At 47.0% G+C, this 21,881-nt stretch overlaps 2 protein-coding genes across 11 annotated transcripts in view; one reads left to right on the top strand and one right to left on the bottom strand.

Annotated features, from left to right (window-relative positions):
• CSF3 (colony stimulating factor 3) overlaps window positions 1-5,096 on the top strand; it is a 7,071-nt gene extending 1,975 nt beyond the window's left edge. Inside the window, 3 exon segments of the mRNA XM_025202903.1 lie at window positions 971-1,078; window positions 2,289-2,435; window positions 2,839-5,096. Coding sequence (XP_025058688.1) covers window positions 971-1,078; window positions 2,289-2,435; window positions 2,839-3,018 — 435 coding nt within the window. The 3' untranslated portion in view covers window positions 3,019-5,096.
• Window positions 5,097-17,483: 12,387 nt separating this feature from the next.
• MED24 (mediator complex subunit 24) overlaps window positions 17,484-21,881 on the bottom strand; it is a 41,892-nt gene continuing 37,494 nt past the window's right edge. For 6 of the 10 annotated variants that reach the window (XM_025202894.1, XM_025202901.1, XM_025202897.1 and 3 more), the window contains 3 exons: window positions 20,719-20,799; window positions 20,238-20,386; window positions 17,484-19,272 (listed from right to left, as the gene is read on the bottom strand). In XM_025202894.1, coding sequence (XP_025058679.1) covers window positions 19,156-19,272; window positions 20,238-20,386; window positions 20,719-20,799 — 347 coding nt within the window. In that variant the 3' untranslated portion in view covers window positions 17,484-19,155. The remainder of the gene's footprint in view (window positions 19,273-20,237; window positions 20,387-20,718; window positions 20,800-21,881) is intronic. The other 4 variants (XM_025202899.1, XM_014519441.2, XM_025202895.1 and 1 more) reach the window with 3 other exon arrangements.

Genomic DNA, 21,881 nt, shown 5'->3' with positions numbered 1-21,881 from the left:
GAAAGCTCTGGAGGGAGTGAAGGGTTTTGTTTGAGACTGCAGGCTATTTAGATTGCAAGTCTCCCATGTACACACAGCTATGAACTTTTTGTTTATGGAGGGGGTTGCCACTGGAATGAGGCAGCAAGTGAGTGACAACTGCACATAGCTAAGAAAGGGTCAACCAGGAAGCAGCTTGAAAACCCTGGAGATCCCCAACCCCCATTTCTGCAAACACTACTCACTACATGGCCCACTGACTTCAATAAATCAAATTACTCACCTGAGTGTCTGCAGGATTGGGGCTGTAATCAAGAACCCACATAGGCCAGCTATACAGTATAAAGTGAGTCAGCTTGGCTGCAATTCCACCCAGGGAATATTACAATGCTAGATAAAAGGCATTAAATTCTATTATTCATTGCATGAAGCTGTTGCCAATCTTCCATCTATGTAACAGGAGTTGCAATGCATCTATGTGACACGGTTATATCACTTGAGGGCCAGAGCAATAGTACTGAAGTCTCTGGATGAACTGTGATGGGCCATTATGATTATGACCTGTCCAAATGACTGCCTTTGGGCTCTAAGAGGTCTTTCCCTATTATCTGGCTAAACATACACAGGTTTAGTGCATCTTTAGATTTCTGTCTTAGGCAGTTATCTGGCCCTTGTTATTATAGTTTTTAAAGCTGTTTCCAGCCTTTCGTGTATTAAAGCAATAGTGCTGTTATCCTGAGGCAAAATGACCTGACCTAGAACTCTGTAGAGCCAACAAGGAGGGCCAACCAGTGTCTCCAGAGCCAAAGCAAGTCCCCTAACCACTGAGTGTCCCTTCTTCTGTGTGTGGCTCCTTTGCCTAGCTTTAGAAAGGGGGTGGGGGGCATGGCAAAAACTGTGAAGAACCATGCAGATTCCCAATGAGCTGCACTCCAACCACGGGGCTTTGCCCTCCCACCTGATCATATCTTTTCTTTTTGTCCCACCACAGTGCGATAACTTTCAACTCTGCAAGGAGGAGGAGCTCATGCTTGTCAAGCAGAACCTCAACATCTTCCAGCCATCACTGAATCAGTGTCTGAGCAAGCCCTTCCAAGTGGTGAGTGACTAGAGCAATGAATCTCAACTGGGGTGCCTGGAGATCCTTTCAGGGGTGCCATACAATGTCAGCACTGTTAGTAATGCAAACGTGATTCACAAGAGAAATCCAATGTTAAAGTAAGAATCCAGAGTGTTAAAACCATTTGGCCCTACTGTGGTCCTTCTGAGTTCTTTACAACAAAAGAACTGCTTTGTTATTTTTCCACAGGCAAAAAATGAGTGAAAGCTAAGAACTGGTATTTTCCGAGGGGTGCCTCAAGTCTGAGGAAGGGGGTTGAGTCAAACGTGGGATGCCTTGAGTCTAAAAATATTGAGAACCACTGGACTAGAGCCACCCTGGTGTGGGGATGGGAGCAATCCCAGGATTATGTCCTAACTAAGGGCCTGATCCGTCTCTCAGTGAAAGGGGCAGGATCTCAGCCCCTGATGACTTCAATGTGCTGCAAGTCCAAGTGCAAGATTAGCTCCTGCACATTCCATTCCAGGGCTCAAATGCAATGAACTCTCAGCATTGGCTCAACCCTGGTTTCTGCAGAAGGGCCCACTCCTGGTTTCTACAGAAAGCCCTTTTGCTTTGTTGGGTGTCTGACAGCACAAAACCCAAATGCCTCTTGAGTAGCAGTTGCCAAAATTGTTGCTAACTGCTGCTTCCAGCTCAGCTGGGGCCACTGGGGGAGGGTTTAACTTTTGAAGCAATCCCTAAAAATCCCAGCCAAATACAGCTGGATGGGGGGCAGGCTGCTGGAAGAAGGGGAATCATGTTCCTCAAAGCACAGAATGGTGTTGTAATATGACTCAACACTTCCTTGGTCTTGGCAATACCCAGCGCCCACGGAAGTGGGGAAGCAGTTCCATGTGGGAGGGAGAGGTCCATGGCAGGGCTGTTCACATTTTCCAGCCCTCCTCTAAGCACCTGTGGACTGCAAGCGAGAGGAGTTCTCAACCACAAGAAAACAGTGGGGAAGCACCCCATGCTCCTCACTGCACTGAGCTAAAGGAACACAGGGATTGTGGGGAGCAGGCACAGGCCTGTTTGAAGGCACTGCTACCAAACCCCAACCAGACCACAGCAGCTTACAGTCCACCCCTTCAGTGCTGGATGGAGTGTTGAGTGGTCATTCACTGCACTCACCAGGATAAGATGCTCAGAAACCTTGATGCCATCCAGGTCCCTGCAGCATTTAAAGAGTTAATGGTCTTCCCCATAGGATGTCTGCTTCAGCCAAATACGGGAGGGACTCCAGACCTACCACGGCTACCTCTCCACCATTGCCCAGCTCCTGCCTGGTCACTCCACTCAAGTGGAAGGCCTTCAACTGGATACCTCCAATCTCTCCACCAATATCCAACAGCAGGTGAGTAGCATTACTTGCTCCTCTACTAAGCAAAGAGTTGCCACCATGGTGCCCTGTGCATGTACAGAGCAGCCCAGCTGGGCACAGCCCTACAGCAGGTACAAACCCAACACTGCTGGCCATAACTCTGCAGGTGTGTACCGATGATAGAGGCAGCCTGTGTATCACGTGGAGACTAAACCTGCCTGTTCTCAAGTCAGGCCTGGAGCCATTAGCTCACCCTGCCAGCAGCCCTGCTGTCAGCTTCGGTTTCCCAGATCTGTCAGTGGCCCATCCCAAGTCACTGGAAGTCTACTGGCTTCAATTCATCTTGGACCAAGTGCCGACTTCTCCTAGCATGCCAGAAGCTGGCTCTGGTGGGCTAGGAGTGCTTGTCCTGACGCTGCTCCTTTCTCATCCACAGGTAGAGGCTCTCGGACTGAACATGGGAATGGTGACATACCCCAAGGAGGAAGGCCAAGGCACCCTCCTCACCTTCTCATCCCAGTTCTACCAGCAAGCCGGAGGATACATCGTCCTTGCCAACTTCCAGCTCTTCCTGGACCTTGCCTACCGGGTGCTGCGTCACCTCATCATGCCATAACGAGGCACAAGGCACTCCACCCATGGGGAGACACTGCTCTCATTGGCATCACAGCACCTTCCCCAAGGAGTAGCTGCAGATTCTGAAATCTAAAGGGCACATTTACAAATAGAAGGTTCCTAATACAGGAGCTAGGCGGACTGGGGAAGCATTTAGGGCACTCTATTCTCAGGAAGATTCTCTAGTCCTTCAACATCAAAACCTTCTTTCCACCTCAAACTGTCACAGTGACAACTTAGCCTCTTCCTTGTTTACTGGCTGGATGGTCTTGCCACCCTTGTTTGAACAAGGACAAAACCCAGTGCCTGCCTCTATGCTCCTACCCTGGTTACTATTTCTGAGGCATGTATGGTCCTACTTTACCCTTATTTATTTCTCATTCCCGAGCCATACTGGTGCCTCCTGGCACACAGTCCCAAGACTAACCCCCATTGGATCCAGCTACCCAGCATATTTAATATTTATCATTATTTAATATTTATGCAGCTTTTAGAACTCAGAGGTGATGCATTTAAATCTGGGGGCTATTTTTAAGGTTAAAAAAAATCATTCTGAGTCTTGGGTGTTGGCATCAAACATGTTGCAGCATCAGGAAGCCTAGATACAAGGCAAACAGCTGCACTTGGGCTGCGATTCCTGCATATTTTTATATGTGCACAGTGTAGGTACTGTTTAATATTTAAACAAGTGAGTATCCCCATAATGAGGTTGTTGCTGTTTGGGAGCTGGACTGAGCACGGAACTGGGAGTCAGGGGCTCCTGGACTTTAGGGCCAGCTAGACACAGGCTCCTTGTAGGCCACAAATTGTACTGCAGTTTCCCCATCTGTAAAATGGGGGTGCTACTGTTTACCTGCTTCGCCGATGTGTTGCGAGGCTTACATGGTTAATGTTTGAAAAAGGGGCGATATGAAGAGTGAGAAGGTAGGATGGGAAAGGGACTGGGGTGGAGGGGGGGTGGGCTCTTTAGTGAGATCTCAGCCCCAGGGAAGGGCAGGCTCTGCACTCTGCAGACTCTCACTGACCTCCCCAAATCTGAGATCTACCCACCCCCACTGCAAGCTCAACCACTTTCCTCCTTGTTACTGCTTCTGTCCTTGCCACAACACAAACCAACATTTTAGCACAATGCTGTAAAAGAAGTTGGAATGAGCACAGAATGGAGCTGCGGGGTTTGGGGTTTACTTCCCAACTCTGCCATGGATGAGCTGCATGCACTTCAGCATGTCACAGGAACATGGGAGTGGAAGAGAATCATCCAGGTGACTGAGTTCAGATCCCTCTTTGTGCCTTACTTTAATATGGAGAGAATTTCCTTCCTCAGTGGCTGAAGACACTTTAAAGGATATTTCCCTTTGTTGGTTGTGGTTGGAGCAGGGACAGGATCAGTCAATGCTGTTTTTATTATGAGTACATTTACACAAGCTGCAATTATTAGTTAAAAGGCTTGCCAAGAGATGAGATGGTAACAGGCACCATAATTGTGGTGCATATGTAATTTCACCTTCATTAAAACTAGGCAGCCTTTTTGTAACTTATTCAGTTTTTCTTTTTTTTTTTTACAAGTGTACAATCCAATATTCTTTATAACTCTCACAAACTATTTATTGTTTCCTTCCACTATAAACTAATTATTTTATTTATTATAATTTATTTACATGAGTCTTTATTCCTGTTGCATACCACCATCCCTTTCCGTTGGGTTAATCCAGAATTCCACTAGATTGGAACGACTCCTAAACTCTATTCACATCCAAACTGGAGTCATTCAGATTGGATTGTGCTGGAGAGGTTTATGTTCCTCGAATGTTTTCAATGTGTCACTGCCTCACAGGGCACAAGCATGTGGATACACATGGGACTATACTGGATTGTACTACTCTCCAAACCATCAGTGCACCCAGATGAAGAAGGAACACCCCGAATGTTTGCAGTTTTGTTTAAAAGCATAGTTTTCATTGACCAATTTAAAAAAAAAAAATCAGAATTTTAAACTTAGCCAAATGACAGGTGGAATGTATTATTTTGTAACTGTCTGTTTATATAATATATATTTTACATTTTTCTATTTATTGTTATGCACAGACCAAATCCACTGTATTTTTTTTATTTAAAAAAACTAAGGAAATAAAGATATTTTTGTTGCTTTCAATAACATTAGTGTTTGTTTGCATTTATCAGCCCCTTGAGAGACCACGCTCTATCCATTTAAGCAGAACTAAACTAATGTACTTTACTTAGGATCCTAGGAGAGAGAGACCTGATCAGTTGGTCACTTGCTATAGAACTCTATATGTTCACGCTAACAGATAAATCCTTAGCATGTTGTCAAATCAAATACCTGCAGCCCAGGGAGACAACCAATTAGTAGAGAATGAATCGGTTACTAAGCAGAGACTGCACTTCAGCTTAGCCAGAGCAAAAGATGCAAGGTTGTTTTCAAGGTTCAAAGCTGGTTACCTTCTCAATCTATTAGCACTAAACTGGGCCTTTCAAAGGAAACAAAAAGAGTTGGGTGCCAGCCTCCATAGGGATTTTGCATAGAATATCTGCACGTCTTGGAAAAATTCCGTGAACTCTAGAGCTAAAGCCTGGATAAAAATGAAGCATTCTGTTCTTAGGCTCCAATTTTGGCTAGAACCAAATACAAAATACCTCTTCGTAGCTCCACCCCACATCCATTAAGGAATGTAGCAAGATGCTAGGTCTAATGATTCAGAATTTCCTCTGCCCTGCTCAGAAGCAGAAAGGGGAGAAAAAGCCATTGATGGATCAGGAAGAACTTAAAAAGGGACACGCCTACATGTCGCCCTACAGTGACCTAGTGATGTGCTACATCACTGTACAGCGGCATACTACAGCGATGTAGCAATCACGCGGGTCTACACGTGATTGCCTGCTACATCACTGTAGCAGCGCACTCCCCACTTATAGCATGCCGCTATGGCAATGTAGTGGGGAAATCTAAGCGTGTGCTGCTCGTAATGTGCCATGCTTTAGTACTTCCGAAAGGACTCTGAAAGGAAATACTAAAGCACTGCACCGCAGCAACGTCACTATATGGCAACATGTAGACATGCCCAAGGATCATTTTCTTCCCCGTGTTCTTTCTGTTACCTGGAGCTCATCAGCTTCCTGCGCATGCAAACCCTTGCTTCTGAGGCTTTTGCTCAAATAAAAGGGTTGTCTAGGAAGCAAGTGCTCATGCAACTCAGCTGCTGGGAAGACACTGTTATGAAGATGTTAACAAAGCAAATAAATCTCACCCAGTTCTGGGGTGGAGGGAACCAGGTGCACAGCAACTGCTATATAATGGGGTGGGAAAGGGAGCCAAGAACAATGTGGTGAACTGTGGGATCAGGGAAGATCTAATGTCCAACAAGAACAGAGAGGAGGATGGTCTAATCTTTGGTCCCAAATGAATCATCTACAGCAAGTCAGACACATTTTTTCAGTAGTGGGCCAGAAAGACCGAGCTTAGGTCTGTGACAGGTTGCCGTTGGTGTTTCTCCCTGCCACCTGGCCATGGCATTGTATGGGCAAAGCTCCCTGTTGTCTGGCTATAACACAGTGCAAGCAAAGCTCTCCACCTCCAGGCTGGATGCTATGACTCCATGGGCTGAATCTGGGCCATAGGTTGCCAATTCAGTGTTGAAGGCGATATAAATCTTTGTTGTTATAGTCTACAGCTGACCCAATAAATGACAAAAATAGTGAATAGTAGAGGGTCAATCTACTCTTACAGGATGACTGAATCCCTGGACATGCTCCAACAAAATGTGTTTTTAATGAAGTTCAAGCCAAGGCAAGAGCCACTGCAAACCAAGGCCCCACCTACCAGATAGGAGATGCTGCCTTAGAAAGCAGGGACTCAAAAGAAGGGCCTAGGCATCATCATAGATCACCACCTCAACACAAGCTCTCAAAACAGTGTTACAGCCAATGTGATACTTGGGTACATAAAAAGGGAAGCATCGTGTAGAAGATGGGAAGTGATTCTCCCTCCCTGCACAAGTACTAGGATGCTGTGCACCCTTCCAGTGTCCACAGGTCAAGAAGGAGATAGGGATACTGGAACAAGTTGCAAGGAAGGTCACAAAAATGACTTGACAATGTGAGGCTTAAGGTGTGAAACTTATTCATCTTATTGAAGGGAAAGTTGAGAGGTGACTGACTCCCTGAGCACAGCCCCTTCTACATGGAAAAGAGCTCTGAGTGGTGACTTTTCAATGTTGCTGACAAGGCATAAAACACATGCTACCAATGGCTGGAATTTAAACTTAGGCAAAGCCAATCTTGAAATATGATGCAGTTTCCTAGCTGAGAGGGTTATTAAATTCTAGAACAGCTTACTAGGGAAGATGGTGGCACTCCTTATCACCTGGAGTCTTTAAACGAAATGAGATCTCTCTTTAAAAGATACTGGGAGAAATTCTTCAGCTGGTGGGGGAATGCAGGTGTAGGCTGGAAGGTCCTTCCTGTCCCTAGAGTCTCTAAATCAGAGTGAAATGCTTTGATCTAAGGCAGTTCTTTCAGGCTGATGCAAGGACCTTAACTGAGAGTTATGACTAGTAGTATGCAGGAAGTCAGGTAAAAAGATCTGCTGTTCCCTCCTGCCTTTGCACTTACGAAACTCATGGATGGGAAAAAGCAGGAGGCTTGGTCTTGCACTAGCTCTCCTAGGCATCCAGCCACATCCTAGCTCCATAACCATTCCCTCACCAACTCCGTTTCCCTTGTCTAAAGCTGTGTGGGGGAAAGAGGGGCTCAACTCCTGTAAAAGCTAGTAGGAACAGAGGGTGTTCAGCTCTTCTGTCCCTGAATAGCCATCTTCAGCTCAGGGCTTTCAGACCTTCTGCAAAGCCCACTGCAATCACTCAGGGTTATTGACTCCATCAAAGACTTTAAGTTCATTGCCCTACTTCATAATATCCCCTATGGGGGCTGACTTAATGCTGGCTAAACCTAAATTTTATATTACTATTACTGTCTAGGAGCTCATCATCATGGTCCAGACCCTATGGCATTAGATACTGTACAAGTGGAACAAAGAGTTTGGTATAGACCCTATGGTATTAGTTATTGTACAAGCAGAACAAAGAGTGCTGTCCAAAAGATAACAGATTGGCTCAGATGGAGGCAGACATAGAAACAGTGAGCCAATCCTGGTCTGGGGCTGGGCAGGGGTCACTCAAGGACCAACATTTTTGTAGGCATCTCAGCAAAGGTGCATTTCCAGGAGGGTTTTGGAAGAGGAAGATCAGACAGTTTATGGAAGTTTACAGGGATCGATAGATGCTGGCAGGGTGGGGACAAGCTGGGAAGAGCCTTGAAAATGAAGGCAAGGAGATTATGCTGGATGCAATAGGGAAGGGGAAGCCCACAGAAGGAGGCAAAGAGCAGGATGAGCTGGGTAAAGCAACAAGTTAGTAAAATCTTAGCAGCGGCACTGGCAAGACACTGGACCAGGCCAGAGAAAAGGACATTGCAGTAATGAAGTCAGATGATCCGACTTCAGCAGAGAGTTGTGGCTGTCACATGACTGCTTTCCTAACAAAGAGACTCCCAGGGCTGCCAGCTAAATCCCCAGAGACACAAGACTTCCTATCACCTCTTGCTTTCCCTGAGTAGATGGAAGTAGGGAGGAAACAAATTGGCAACTCACCAGCTGCAGTGAGCTGGTAGCATGGGACTCTTTCCAACTTGTCCTGCTCCAACCTAAGCTCCAAAGTGAAGCAAGAACAGGAACCCTGCCCACTCCGCCAGGGCTAATTTCTGACTCAACTTCCCATGCCCCCGGGTAGTGTAGTGAAGTGCTACACCATCCACAACCATTACATTCAGTCAATCAAACAGAAGGATATCTGAATTTGGACCTAGCAAAACATTTAAGACGCTGAACAGGAAGCAGGTCTGTGTGTCCAACAGGGTCTGGTTCCCCCAGACAAATGCAGGCACTCTATGCAGACACCACAAGTGATTTTGTGCTCTACTCTACTGCACCCCGACAAGGTGATACCCAAAACAGTTGCTTGCTAAGGACCAAAGCAAGCCCCTGTAACAGGTTAAATCCTGCACTGAGGTCTCTGGAATTAAAACAGGACTCTCATGCATTTGCCTTGTCTAGAATGATAGCTCTTCTGCAGCCTCACTCAGAGATCACATATGGAATCAGTATCTCCAAACCCAACATTCAGCCCCTGCCCGAGTCATGGCTCAGGCATCATGAGTAGGCCCCGATTGAAATCACAGACCCAGTTCATGGCATGGCGGCTCCTTCAGTTTTGGTGTTCTCCTCACGCCTCTGCCTTCCCCCTCCCCATTGATTGGCAGAGGGTCCCATCAGCCCAGCTGCTTGCTCCTGATGGCCAGGAGGTGAAATCCACAGTTTTAAATAAGGCACGGTTTTTGCCTCCCATCCCATCAGCAGCAAGCACCAGGAGCTGGGCCCATGATTTAAACCAGGCCCTAATTACAAAATTCGTTTTGAAAATGAAATCAATCATGGTTTCTTTTGGATTTGACATCTGATTTTGACCCTTCAGCCTGCCCACAGGGTGCAGTTTCAAGCCTCTCTCCCCATCCTGAAAGGGCCACAGGTTCTGGTCTGGGGTGGCTGCTTCATTTTATGTTTTTTAAATGAGACAGGACTTTTCCTCTGTTCATTTGCAGCTGGAACTAAACCTTTAAGAAAAGCGGCAAAATCTTAAGGACTCCTACCATGACAGTTGAACCCTCAACCCCTCTATGACCACTTTCCTCCTGGGGTATTCCAGTGTTTTCATGCATGTAGAGTCAGGATTGTTAAGCACATTTTTACAGATGGGGAAACCGAGGCACATGACTGCAATGAGTATTTTAACCTGTGGGCTCTTCGAGGCAAGCCCTACCCATGCTTTCATCCCGTAACCCAGAGGTTCTCAACCTTTCGAGATTCCAAGTGTTCCTTGGAAAATGCCAGCTCTTCATTCATTTTTGACTACAGAAAAAGAAATGGAGTGATTTTTCTGTTGGAAAGAACTCAGAAGGAACACATCAGGTCAGAATGGTTTTGACATTATGGATTCCTATTGGAAATCTCTGGATTTATCTTCGGAATGATGGTGGCACACCTAACAGTGCTAACCTTGCATGGCACCCTGTGGCACCCTTGAAAGTATTTCAAGGCACCCCAGACCAACCAATGGAACTCATTGCTTCCAATGCCTGGCATGACTGACAGCCCCTTAGGTTCCCCACTCTAGGTTTGGGATCTGATGCTTTTCGAAAAGCTAAAAGCACCTGTGAGAAAAGACACTCCAGCAGCATCTCCACCACAACTGATCCTGGCTTCAAAGGACAACTAGCGAGCAAGGCTGAGGCAGTGGAGAGGCTCATCCCTCCACGGGCTGGAAAAGTTAGCAGATGTAACAACACCAAACAGAAGCTGATGGCAACCAGATGACAGACGGAAGAGCTGGAAGATGCCTGGAACAGTATGCAAGCCTAAATCCCACTCAAAATTTCAAGAGAAGCTTGCCTTGACGTATATTCAACAAAAGGAAAGAAGGTTTCCCCCCTCACCCTGGGAAGCCAGAGAGCTTTCCCATATTGCTAAATCCTTGCATAAAACTTCCTGTCCACTGGCTTCACAGAAAGGGGTGGTGGGGGGGACCTCCCCTGTCATTTATCTCTGGAATTATTCAACAACTCTCAGCTGAGTCAAGAGCTTAGCTAAGCCCAGCCCCAACTGATTTCTAAACAAACTCAACACAGATCCCATTCACAATCTCTATTTCACTGCCCCAAGGCCCACCTGTGGACACAGGCCCAGGGATTGCCTCTGTGTAGATCATAATTACATTCAAATTCCAAGCAGACATTGTCAGATAAGAGCTTGCAAACCTTTTTGTTTGTAGCTTCACCTACATTAAGACAGAGAGGGTTGTTTGATCACTTAATCACAAGCCAGTCAATTTCTCTCATCTTCCTATACTCAGCCTCATACTTCCTAGAGCCTGTCCTCCCATCTGGATCTGAAGGACTGTCCATCTCTGGTAGTCACCACTTCCCTCAGGAGCTGGCTTCAAGTCATTTGTCAAATTCACTGTTTAAAACCAGTGCACTCGTTCTAAAAATCCGACTATGCCTGGCTTCAGCTCCCAGCCACTTGTTCCTGGTTTGGCTCCTCCACTAGCTTAAAGAACCCAACATACCTAAGGCTTCCTTTCCATGATGTCACTTGAACACTAATTGAGTCCTCATGTCTGGTTTTTGCAAGGAGCTCACTATTCGGGTTAAGTCTCCTGCTGTTAAAGCATTTTTTCATGCCCTGAAAGCATGACATCCCATGAGTGCAGACTGGTTCCAATACTACTTAGGTAGGGTCTCTGTTAAAACCCAACACCTGCTTTCTCCCTCTGTCCTCCCCAAAACACAGGGCTCCAGACAAAAGAGCAAGGAGATTTTAGGGGAAGTATGATCACAAGGTAAGGGTACAGGTATATGGAACAGGACTTCTGGGTTCTGTTTCTGCATCTGCCAATGAGCAGAGAAGTCTTCTTGCCTCTGATGCACCTTGGAGGATCTCTAGCTCCTGCTGTCAGGGGGGTGATGATCATCGTGCTTACCATGTGTAAATTTAGGCAGGGTGCTGCTTCATCATAAGCAGCTGGGGAGATGGGAAAATGGAGGTACAGATAAGTGCAACTTGTCTGAGGTTAGACAAGGAACAGACATCTGTGCTGATATGAGCACTTGGGGCTCCCAGCAGCATGGGCTGAATTCTGGTTGCAGTATAGAAGTCATAGGGCAAGCATCTTGGAAAATGGCAACCTAGTCTAAGTCCTGTTACTTCCCAGTCCGCTGTTGCCACACCTGGATTTGGCCTCCCATCTAAGCAGCTGTGATCTACCCCTCTGTTCCACTGAATGTCTGAGCTTCTCGGCTAACCAGGCTCCCAGGGCTGCAAAGTACCTCTCATACCCAGGAAATGGAAAGAGAAGACTCCAGAAACCCAGCAGGCAGCGCCTGACTTCAGGGTGGTGTCCAGCCCTCCCCTGCCTCATGATCCCACAGCATTGGGATGGCAGCTTCCTCTCTCACATCCTTTGCCATGACATACCAACTTCAGTTTCTAGAAAGCATCTGGGGGTTTCCCTTCTGTTTGCAGCAGCTGAAGAAAAAAAAGGGCACTGAACAGAAGCAGCAGGCTTTCCACCGATGCCAAAGCAGTGCCTGGCGTGTAGCCAGACAGAGTTGTAAAACGTCTTCTCTTTGTGGCTGGCTTCCTGTCCAGACCTCACCCTACAGCTGGCTGTCTCAAGTGCCACCACTATTTCTCTCCCAAAGCAGCAGGGTCCCAGATGGAGGACAAAGGTCACAATATAATGCTCCCAGCTGACACAAGGAAAGCATCCCTCTCCTCCTCAAGGTAGCATCAATGCACTGCCTTCAGCTGCAGCATGAATGAGAGCCCCTCATGGATTATTCCTGACTATGGGCTTCAATACTACAATGCCCTGAGCTGGTATAAGCGGAAGGGGCCCCATGGGATGCTCCTGCATTTGATCCAACCATGCCATCCTTGGCTGATGCTAAGTCTTGGGACTACATCATGCTAGTGTCCCCCAGCATAGCTGCAAAAGATTCCTTTGGTGCAACTCTGAAGTCAGGGATTGGGGGTAGAATGGGCAGTACCTCACTAAGACTCCTCTTCCTTTGGCAGTGGGTCATTGTTGAATATGGGCATCAGCATAGTGACCCTAGCTGTCTACCAAGTCCCCCCCATCCTGCAAGTTGGTACTTTGCCAGGTGATCATGATGGGAGTCACTTATCTGTATCTCAGCTTTGCCTTGCGAGTGACCCAAATTGTATTTCTCAGACACACAAATCAGGCTGTCACTCAGCTGCTCTAATTAGACCCTGACACTGAGGAATGCTGATTTGGGCAACATGGAAGGCAGAAATAATTCTGTGGGGAAAAAAAAAATCACCCCTTGCTGCATTCAGTTTCACACATTGCAGTTTTCCCACCCGATTGCAACATTTACACTGTCAGCCTCCCACAAAGTCCATTCAGTGCGGGTCAGTACATGAAGGGCGTGGACAGATGAAACAATTATATCACTTGGAAGTAGGATTTACTAAAGTTCATGTGAATCCATTAACTAATCCATCTGTCCACAATGTCCTGAGGTATAGGACAGGGAAAGCTAAACCGCAATAATTAACCCACCGCTTCATCTGGGGTAAATCATGGTGGTCTAGCATCATATCCTGAAGAACAGAAGCAGATACACAATACAGTTCTAGTGGATTAGCTGGTGCATGCTTATAAGCAGCGATTTCCCCTCACCCTAATATTTAAAGTGATGTAACAGCTGCAAGACTGGCTAATGTGCAAGAGGAAGTGCTTGTCTCGATTTCATTTAATGAAACTTACAAAATAAACCTTCAGTCTTCCTTAACCAAAGCAAGCTGGAGTTCAAGAAAGGCATCCTGCTTGCCCAGCTGATATCACTGTCACTGACACTTTTAGTTTCCATTATGCTATGTCATGAGACAGACTGGCAAGTGGGAGACTCCAGCCCAATGCAAATTCCTCTTTCACTGCTGCTTTTGGACATGGCAGGCTTACAATGACAACCACACTGGTCATCTCAAAGCACTTTCTGAAGGAGGCACATCTTAGTATCCCACCTGTGCCAATGGGGAAGCAAGGATCCGTGACTTGCCCAAGGTCACCCAGCAGGCCATTGTCAGAGTCAGGAATACAACCCAGCTCTCCTTAATGCCACTCCACTGCTCCTGCCATTAGAAAAATCCCTGATGTGATGCAAGGGACTGTGCAGCAGACACCTACCAACACAAGGGAGGCTCTTCAGGCATTGGGCACAAGCCACATAGCAGATGTTTGTGAGCCACTTGCCCCACCCAGATTTCCAAAGGTTAGCACAGACCATGACTGGTGACAGCCCCAGGAAATCCTCTGAGATACAGCAGGACCACAGGATTGTTGGCCATAAGCCCTAGAAAATACCCTGTTCATGGCAGGTAGCACCAGGTGCCCTGCCTGGCTCTCAGAACCTCAGAGAGAGCAGGAGGCTGGAAAGCCAGGAGTCCTAGGGATGGTGGACATGTGAATTCCCCACTTGTAGCTCGACTTAATCTCGATAAAAAGAAGCCGTGTTACACCTAGCAATCAGCAGTTGTCATGGGAGGGCTCTGGGTCTGATCCCATGTTACTTGGTGTGTTGCCTACCACCTCATGAGGACATGCCCTGCAATATGTGATACCAAAACTGGCATCACTGGTATAATGCCAGGAACTCTTACATCCAATTCAGCAATACTACATGGTACTTTTTTTCCCCCAAGTTTGGCTGTGATCTTTTACTAGAGAAAAACCACTCTTGTCCCACTTGGGGCAATGAATCTGGGCAGAAATAACTCCAACCCCAGACTGGCAAAAAGCCAGTCACTGGACCCAGGGGACAACACCCTGCTTTACCATTAGCCTGAGCATGGGAAGAAGGCTCCTTCAAGGAATACAAATGGCCCTCAGTTCCAAAACCACTGCAACCCCCAATGCCAGCATTAGAGCAGACTCTGTTCTCTTCCCTATTCCCACTATTGGGGTATTTTCAGCAATGGTTCATTCTTATGATTCCCTGAATGACAAAAGTTTTCCACTTCCCCAAATACATGTTGGACTCACATCCTGTGACACTACTGCAACCCTCCCAGCCCCAACTCTTAGCACTAGGTGGAGGAAGAGCATCCCAAGAAGGAAATCAAGAGATTCTCCATCTTTTATGGCATCATGAGAAAGGGGTTTCCCTTTTACATGTGCCTCTGTCCTCCTAACTTTCAAGTGGACTCTCCAACCCCACAGCAAACATGAGAAAAGTTTAGAGAATAGAAAGACATCTTATTAATACATGCAAACACACCCCAGCCCCACAGATGTGGCAAGTGTGTTTTCTCTTCCTGTAAACCTTTTCTACCATTTTGGCCTGAGTAGTTTCAAATCCCTAAGTGACGGTCCCACATCCAATGGAAAGATGATCCCAGGCCACTGATCTCACTGTTTGGAAGCAACGGCTGATGCATATTTGATTGCGTTTATGCTGGCAGCTCAGGAAAGGAAGTCTTATATGCATAAACAGAAGAGGTGATGAAGAGTTAACCAAGTCGCTCATTCACCCTTTCTCCCTCCCTCTCCTTCCCCTTATCAGAGTTTACAGGAATCCTTTTCTCCAAATCCAGCCCCTTCCTGTAAGGCAAATCCTGCTGCCTATTAGAAAAAAGCTAATGGCATGGCCTCGACTGCTGGCCTGCACACCTCAGCAGAGTGCTGACACAGCAAAGCTAGAATCTCTTCCAAAGCTGGGCAAATATTTACTAAAATAGCTGCAGGGCTGGAAGCAGGAGCAGTCACAAATGTATTTCTCCTGTGTCCTATTTGCTTTGCAGTTAAGGATGGGTCAAAAGGAGGATGCCAAGCAGGGTAACCCAGGAAGCTACCAGCCTTAGGGGAGCAGTCACTGCCAATGGCCAAGACCAGAGACTTCCTTCCAAGGAAGTCATAAAAGCCCATAATGCACCTGCCTCATGACAGGAGAGTTGCTTATTCATGCCAGGCCCCAGACGGGAAGGCAAGACCCTCAAAAAATGTTCCTCTGACACTCAGAATGCTTTACTGAGTCAGTCACCTCTAATTGCCTCCAGCAGAGCACCACGTTGGTCACACATTGCCCAAGAAGAGTGCTCTGTTACTCTTGTGCCCTAAATTAACAGCTCCTCCAGGGCCGTTCCCTTAGCATTCCTAACGCCCCCATCACCATAGGCCCCATGCATGAACGCATCCTTATTGTGCGCACGTCACATGTCAATGATCTCAATCATCCTTCTATTGCACAGCTCATTTCTCCCCTCTTCCTCAGAAACGTCAGCTGGCTGCAATCTTGCCTAACAAGCCAGATTGTCCCAAGCCACTTGAAAGCAGCCACTCATGATTTATGGCCCTCACCAAATGCCCCTTCCTTTCCAAAAATGACTCTGGGGTGAGCCACTGCAAGTTCCAGAATGATGTTCCATCAGGGCTGGGCCTGTTATCGCTGCTATTTTTATCAGCTTGGCAAAGTTGAAGCACAACAGTCTTCCCTTGTTGCTATACACAGTGCAGCTGGCTTAGCTGGACACAGCACCCCTCAGTTTTTTTCTTATCTTGTTTTGTCAGTCACATACACTTCTACCTGGATGCAATACCCTTTTTCCCTTGCCCCCTTCCCCAAATCTGCACAGTGACTCTTGGGTGGAGAAAGAACCCCAACACAGCCAAGCTGGAAGGAAATGCTAAGCTAAGAGGACATTGTGCTTTCTTGCTTAGTCCCGCAGGAGGCCAGAGAACACCTCCAGGAAGTTCTCGGCCAACCCTGCCAAGAGGTCAAATCATAATCCTACTAAGTGGATGGCAAGATGCCTGCTGACTTCAAGGGGAGCATGATCGCAAGAACAGCCACGTTGTTTCCCATGCGCAGCCCACCCCTCATGTTCAAAGCGGGAGAGCCTCTTGCAAATTGGAAAAGACTCTGGGCAAGCTGCCTGCTCATTAGGATGTGCTGGAACAGCTTGATAATGAAAGCCAGGAAACAGCGCAGATTGATTAGAAGCCCCTTGATTTCCACTTCCTTGAGGTACCAATTCCAGGTTGAGGATTTTAACTTCCCATTCAGGATTCAAGTCAGGGGAATGCAATGTTTCAGGGTGCACTGGGCTCAACCACAGCTCACTACCCGAGTCAGATCAATGCGTGATTCACATGAAATGTCCAACTAGGAATCCCAATGGAGGTTTCCAGGCAGGAACCCTCCATACATTATCTTGAACGGCATCACTAGGAAATGACTCTGCCTTCTAGGGACACTGCCTGCTCACAGCCAAAAAACCCCAGAGATGACTATAAACAGAAAAGGGGCTCTAACTCAAGGGCTAAGGTAGGAAGTTGTTTTCTTTTGCAGCTTAACCAGAAACCCACAGCTGCTGGGAACAATTCAACCATTGTGGTAGATCCAAGCAGAGATCAGTGAGGATTCCCTACTAGCAGTGCCACTGCCTCTGTGCTAAAAGGCAAAGCCTGGTCTACTTCACTTTAAAGCAGGGCCATACAACTGGCAGCCTATACGCTGCAGAGGTTTAACCTATGACACCCCGCCCCCCCACCCCGGCTCTTGTTCTGAATACTGTTCATTACTCCTGCTGCTGCCACCAGGATCTCTGGGCTTCCCCTCCCTCTTCCAAGGTCTGCTTCCTGCCCCCACTACTGTATCAGGAAAGGTGAGAAAAGTAAGGTATTGAAAGGAGAAAGAAATAGCAATTGAAAGTTGTGGATATTGCTCTTTTGTTTTTCTCCTGGGCCTACCAGCTCCTTCATCTAGTGAGACAGAAGAGAAATATTATAGAAAGAGACCTGCTCCCAAGGATTTATTTTAGGTTTATTCTCAAAGAAAATAATTCCACCCTGGAAAAGGATCAATAAACAAGTACAAAAAGTCATAGTCCATGAGGGACATCAAATGTCAAAAATACAGCTGCAGGAAGGGAAGTGGAAGTGAATGAACTTCAACCTTGGAAGATGCACGGTCAGCTTTTGTACTAAAATAACCCCCCTCACGGTCACAGGCATTGCATGGGATACATCACCGTGAAGCACAGGCATGGATTCAAACTCCGCTTGCGTCACATGACAAAAACAAGTTTTTCATCTCTGCCCAGGCTTTCATGAGGGCCTGTCCACTGCATGGATACCCAACCTGGTCAACAGTGCCTGCTCAAAAGAGGAGTAGGACAGGAATTAGCATGAACTGCAGCAGGTCTGGTTTGAAGGGTGCCAGTAGAACTGGGTGGGGGAAGCTGATACAGCAACTACCTGACTTCAAAGCATTTGCAGTGTACCTCAAGCACTAAAACCTCATCTCAGTCCTCTCGTGACAAAAAGTACCCCATTGCCTTTGGCACATTCCTTGTGCATTTTTCTTCCCTCTGGGCTGTTCCTGCTTCTTTGATCAAAAAAAAAAGAGAAAGAATCAAGTTAACAAGATGGCTCCATCCAGAATTGTATCCTCCTCCTCTTCGTGCAATTCTTGCCCCTCTGAGAGATGCAAGGCTGGACAACAATAAAAGAGGGGAGCACAGATTACAGTCACTGGAATGTTGTGCCAGCCCAACACTGGCAGCTGTAGCATCCGACTCTAGAAATCCCTGGAAACTCCCAAGCCAGACAAGGACAACCCCAGATAAAGATGTAAGAGGTCACATTTCTCACCCTTATTGTTTCCTAGTAAAAAAATAGTTAAACTACTATATCAATTTAACAATACAATTTTAGAAACTCCTTGCACTCTGCTCTGTAGACTGTGGCACACAGTGCCTTCATGAAAGCAGAAGATGTATGGTTGCTCTTTAGATGAGATTTAAGTGATTACAGCAAGTTGTCTGTTTCAGAGCACCAGCTTGCGGACAAAGCTGACAGAGATGCACCTGCTGGACGGTACAGAGCCATTCTTTACATCTGTTTACCATATACAGGCCATTTTGCTTATCAGGCATCCAAAGGACTTCAGCCACCAATAGCAAGTGCTGAAACGTACTAGCTGCTGGAACCCCAGGGAAAGCACTATTCTTTTGAGATGCTATCTTGGCACAAATACTATTAAGAAACAAATCCTGTTAAAAAGTTCACAACCGTCCATGCTTCATGGTAAAAAACAGCAACTGGATTATAAAAAAAGTATTAGAAATTATCCAAGCAGCAAGATCAGATAAGATTGTCTCAGTCTTGCAGTGATTGGTGTCAGGAGACGATTGAGAACAGCAAACCAGCCCATGCTGTATATAATGGCATCTCTAACATGCCCAGTGCTGAAGGAAGTAGCCGCCAGAGACACCACAGCTTCTCTTGGGAATCAAGGCACTTCTGGGAGTCCACCGGTGATGGAGCATCTGCACCCACTGCAAATGACTCCCCCCACACCCAGCATGGAGAATCAATGGGATCCACATTGCCAGGGGTAATCCAGGAGCAGCTTTCACTGGATCTCCCATGGCTTCTGTCCTACCTTCTCATCCCCAGCACTGCAGAAGGGAAAGCTGTGTTCACAAGGCAGCAATGGCCTTTGCAGCAACACGGCGGCCGAGGGGCAAGCTGAGATCTGTGATAGCCAGGACAATTTTGGGACTGGACATGGTGGACACTTTCACCAGCTCTGATACCTGCCCAGAGAAAGAGAGGGGGACGAGAATAATTGATGACCAAAGTGGTGGCAGAGGTGCCTAAACCGGGCACTCCAAGTAGTCCACATGCAAGAGGTACCACCCATGCAGGCCAACTGAGCTAGGTTTGATAGGGGGCGGGGGGGCAGTAATTCTGTCACTCTAGATTTAAATACAGGAATCTGGGCTAGCATATAAACTTGCTGCAACTCCTGTAGCAGAAGGCAACTCATGGGGCTGTCCCCATACAAAGATGTGGGTCCCCTGGGTGCTGGTAGATCACACAACTGAGGTGCTTGTAAATATCGTCACTACCAATTCGCCCCTCTCTTGAGACCTCCATCAGAGGATCTCAAAACACTTGGTCACCTTTGATGTAACGAGTGCCCAACCGCCTGCAAGGCTAATATTAACTACACTGCACAAGGGAGAAAGCAGGGCATGGGCACCTAGTGAAACTGCTCTAAGATCACACAGCGAGGCAGCAGCAGAGCTGGGAACAGATCTCCAGAAGTAGCCCCAACTTTAATCCACTCAGTCATTTTCACCTTTGGGAAGCCCAGTTGTTAGGATAAGTGATGCTCCAGCACTGTGACCTTCTGGGTACAGGCTGAGAACCATGGTAATGGACAGAGAACTGGCCCCACTGCATTAAATAAAATGAAGAGTCCCCAAACACTCAAGTCACTTGCCAGTACTGCCCCTTCTCCTGCCTTGTGAGCCCTTCCTTAATCTTAGTAATTAATTATAGGCCTGATTAGGCTTCACAGGGTGTCCTGCAGACCACCAAACTGGGACCATGAGAGAGAACACCTTCCAGAGCTAAGAGGCCTCCTCCAACACCAACCCTGGCACCAACCCTTGGGAGTCCCCCACTGGCCCATTTCTGGGCACACGTGCATGCAGATGTGGGTCTTGCATGTGGGATCTGGAAGAGAGACTTCACCACAGGTACAGAGACTCACCATTGTGAAGGGCATGAACTGAAGAATGCTCCCTCGACTGCCCTGCTCCAGGCAGTCCACACACTCCTCCATGAACCACTGGACAAATTGGGTGTGCGTGCCAGCTGTCTTTGCTCCCAGGATGGAGGAGATCAGGAGGAAGAGGTTTGCTATTGAGGAAGGAGAATAAATGTGGATGTTTGTAGCCACAGGATGGCACCTAAACAGCATGAGCTCTGTACAAAGGAAATTCTCAGTTCATTAGGCCTCTTCCCAGGGACATGCCCACTGTTCCCAAGCCAGGGGGTCCCTGAAGACCGAGGTCTGCTCCCAGTGGGCTCATGGCAAGTGAGGCAGGGAGGATCTGAGCAAGCCAGCCACATCGTTTTATAGGAGTTGAGCTGAACGATGCAACAAGGCACAGAACCAGGACCAATAAATTCCAGTCTTATGCTGCTGTATAATCCCACCTGGAGGGGGAACAGCTCTCCCTTGCAATTACCTAGGACTCTGTTGAGAGGGTCCCTCATGCTGACAGTGTGAAGCTGGGAGGCAGATAGTGAGCTGCTCATTGAACGATCTGCTGGGGAAGAGAAGAAAGACAAGCTCCTGGTCAGGACAATGCCTGGAGCCAAATCAGTCCCATCCACAGTTGCTCTCTGCTCTGACATTTGAACAGTATCACCCCACTCAGGAGGATGAAGAAACAAGGACATCCTTCCAGAGCTATACATCTTCTCTAACATGATCCAAGCCAAAACATTCCTATTACTTTTGGAGATATGGTCCATTGGACAAAACAGGGAAGGGATGTTTACAGCAAGAGCCACAGCTGTCCCTACATGCAAGCTGTTCAGGGAACCTCTGAACCGGATGTCCATGTGAATTGGATTTGCCACTTGAATCCTTTTCAGCACTGACGTAGGATAGAAATTGCTTTTGCCACTGCCTTTGCAATTCAGATTCTCAGGCCCACCCAAGCATGTGTATGTTGGCGAATAGCCTCTGCATCTATCACTCTAATTTTAATGCTGGCGGGTACATAACTGCTCACTATTTTTTGCAGTTAAATATTACTGTGCATCACAGAGATTTAGGCATTCTATAATTGGACTGACAATACCCCTGCTGGTCTCTGGATGCATCATTGTACCTTCCTGTTGTACAAGGCAGTCTCTTCTCATGCCTTCTGCAACAGGTAAGGCTTAGCGATGTTTGTTACAGACCAATCTATCCATCCCCATTTTCCCAAGAAAGCCATGTTCGGCATTAATTTTACTAACAGCCCTAAACTGACACTTGGCAAAACCATGGGCAGGGTAATGCACATTCAAGATTTAACAGAGCCCTTTGCATCAGAGCACTTCATACAACTGAAGTCATAGACATGATATTCTTATGCTTCACATTGCCAGCCACTAAAACATAGCCAGCTGAGATAGAGCGCAGCAAATGTTAAACAGCTGCACAGCAATACTGCAGCAGCACTGCAAGGAATAAAGTTATATTGTTTCAGTGTTGTTATCAGGGTAGAAGAGATGTTCTTTAGGGAAGGTGAAGCCAGAATTAAAATGTGACAGACTTCATTGTTAACACTGCAACTTAGAAGAAACGGAGCAGTAAATCTTTACAGCCAGAGGTGAGGACCTCAGGTTTCTCTCTCAG

Source organism: Alligator sinensis, unplaced genomic scaffold (genome assembly GCF_000455745.1).
Source record: "Alligator sinensis unplaced genomic scaffold, ASM45574v1 scaffold886_1, whole genome shotgun sequence".
Classification (NCBI taxonomy): Eukaryota; Metazoa; Chordata; order Crocodylia; family Alligatoridae; genus Alligator; species Alligator sinensis.
Note: the sequence above shows the minus strand (reverse complement) of the source record. Positions and strands in the feature narration are given on the sequence as shown.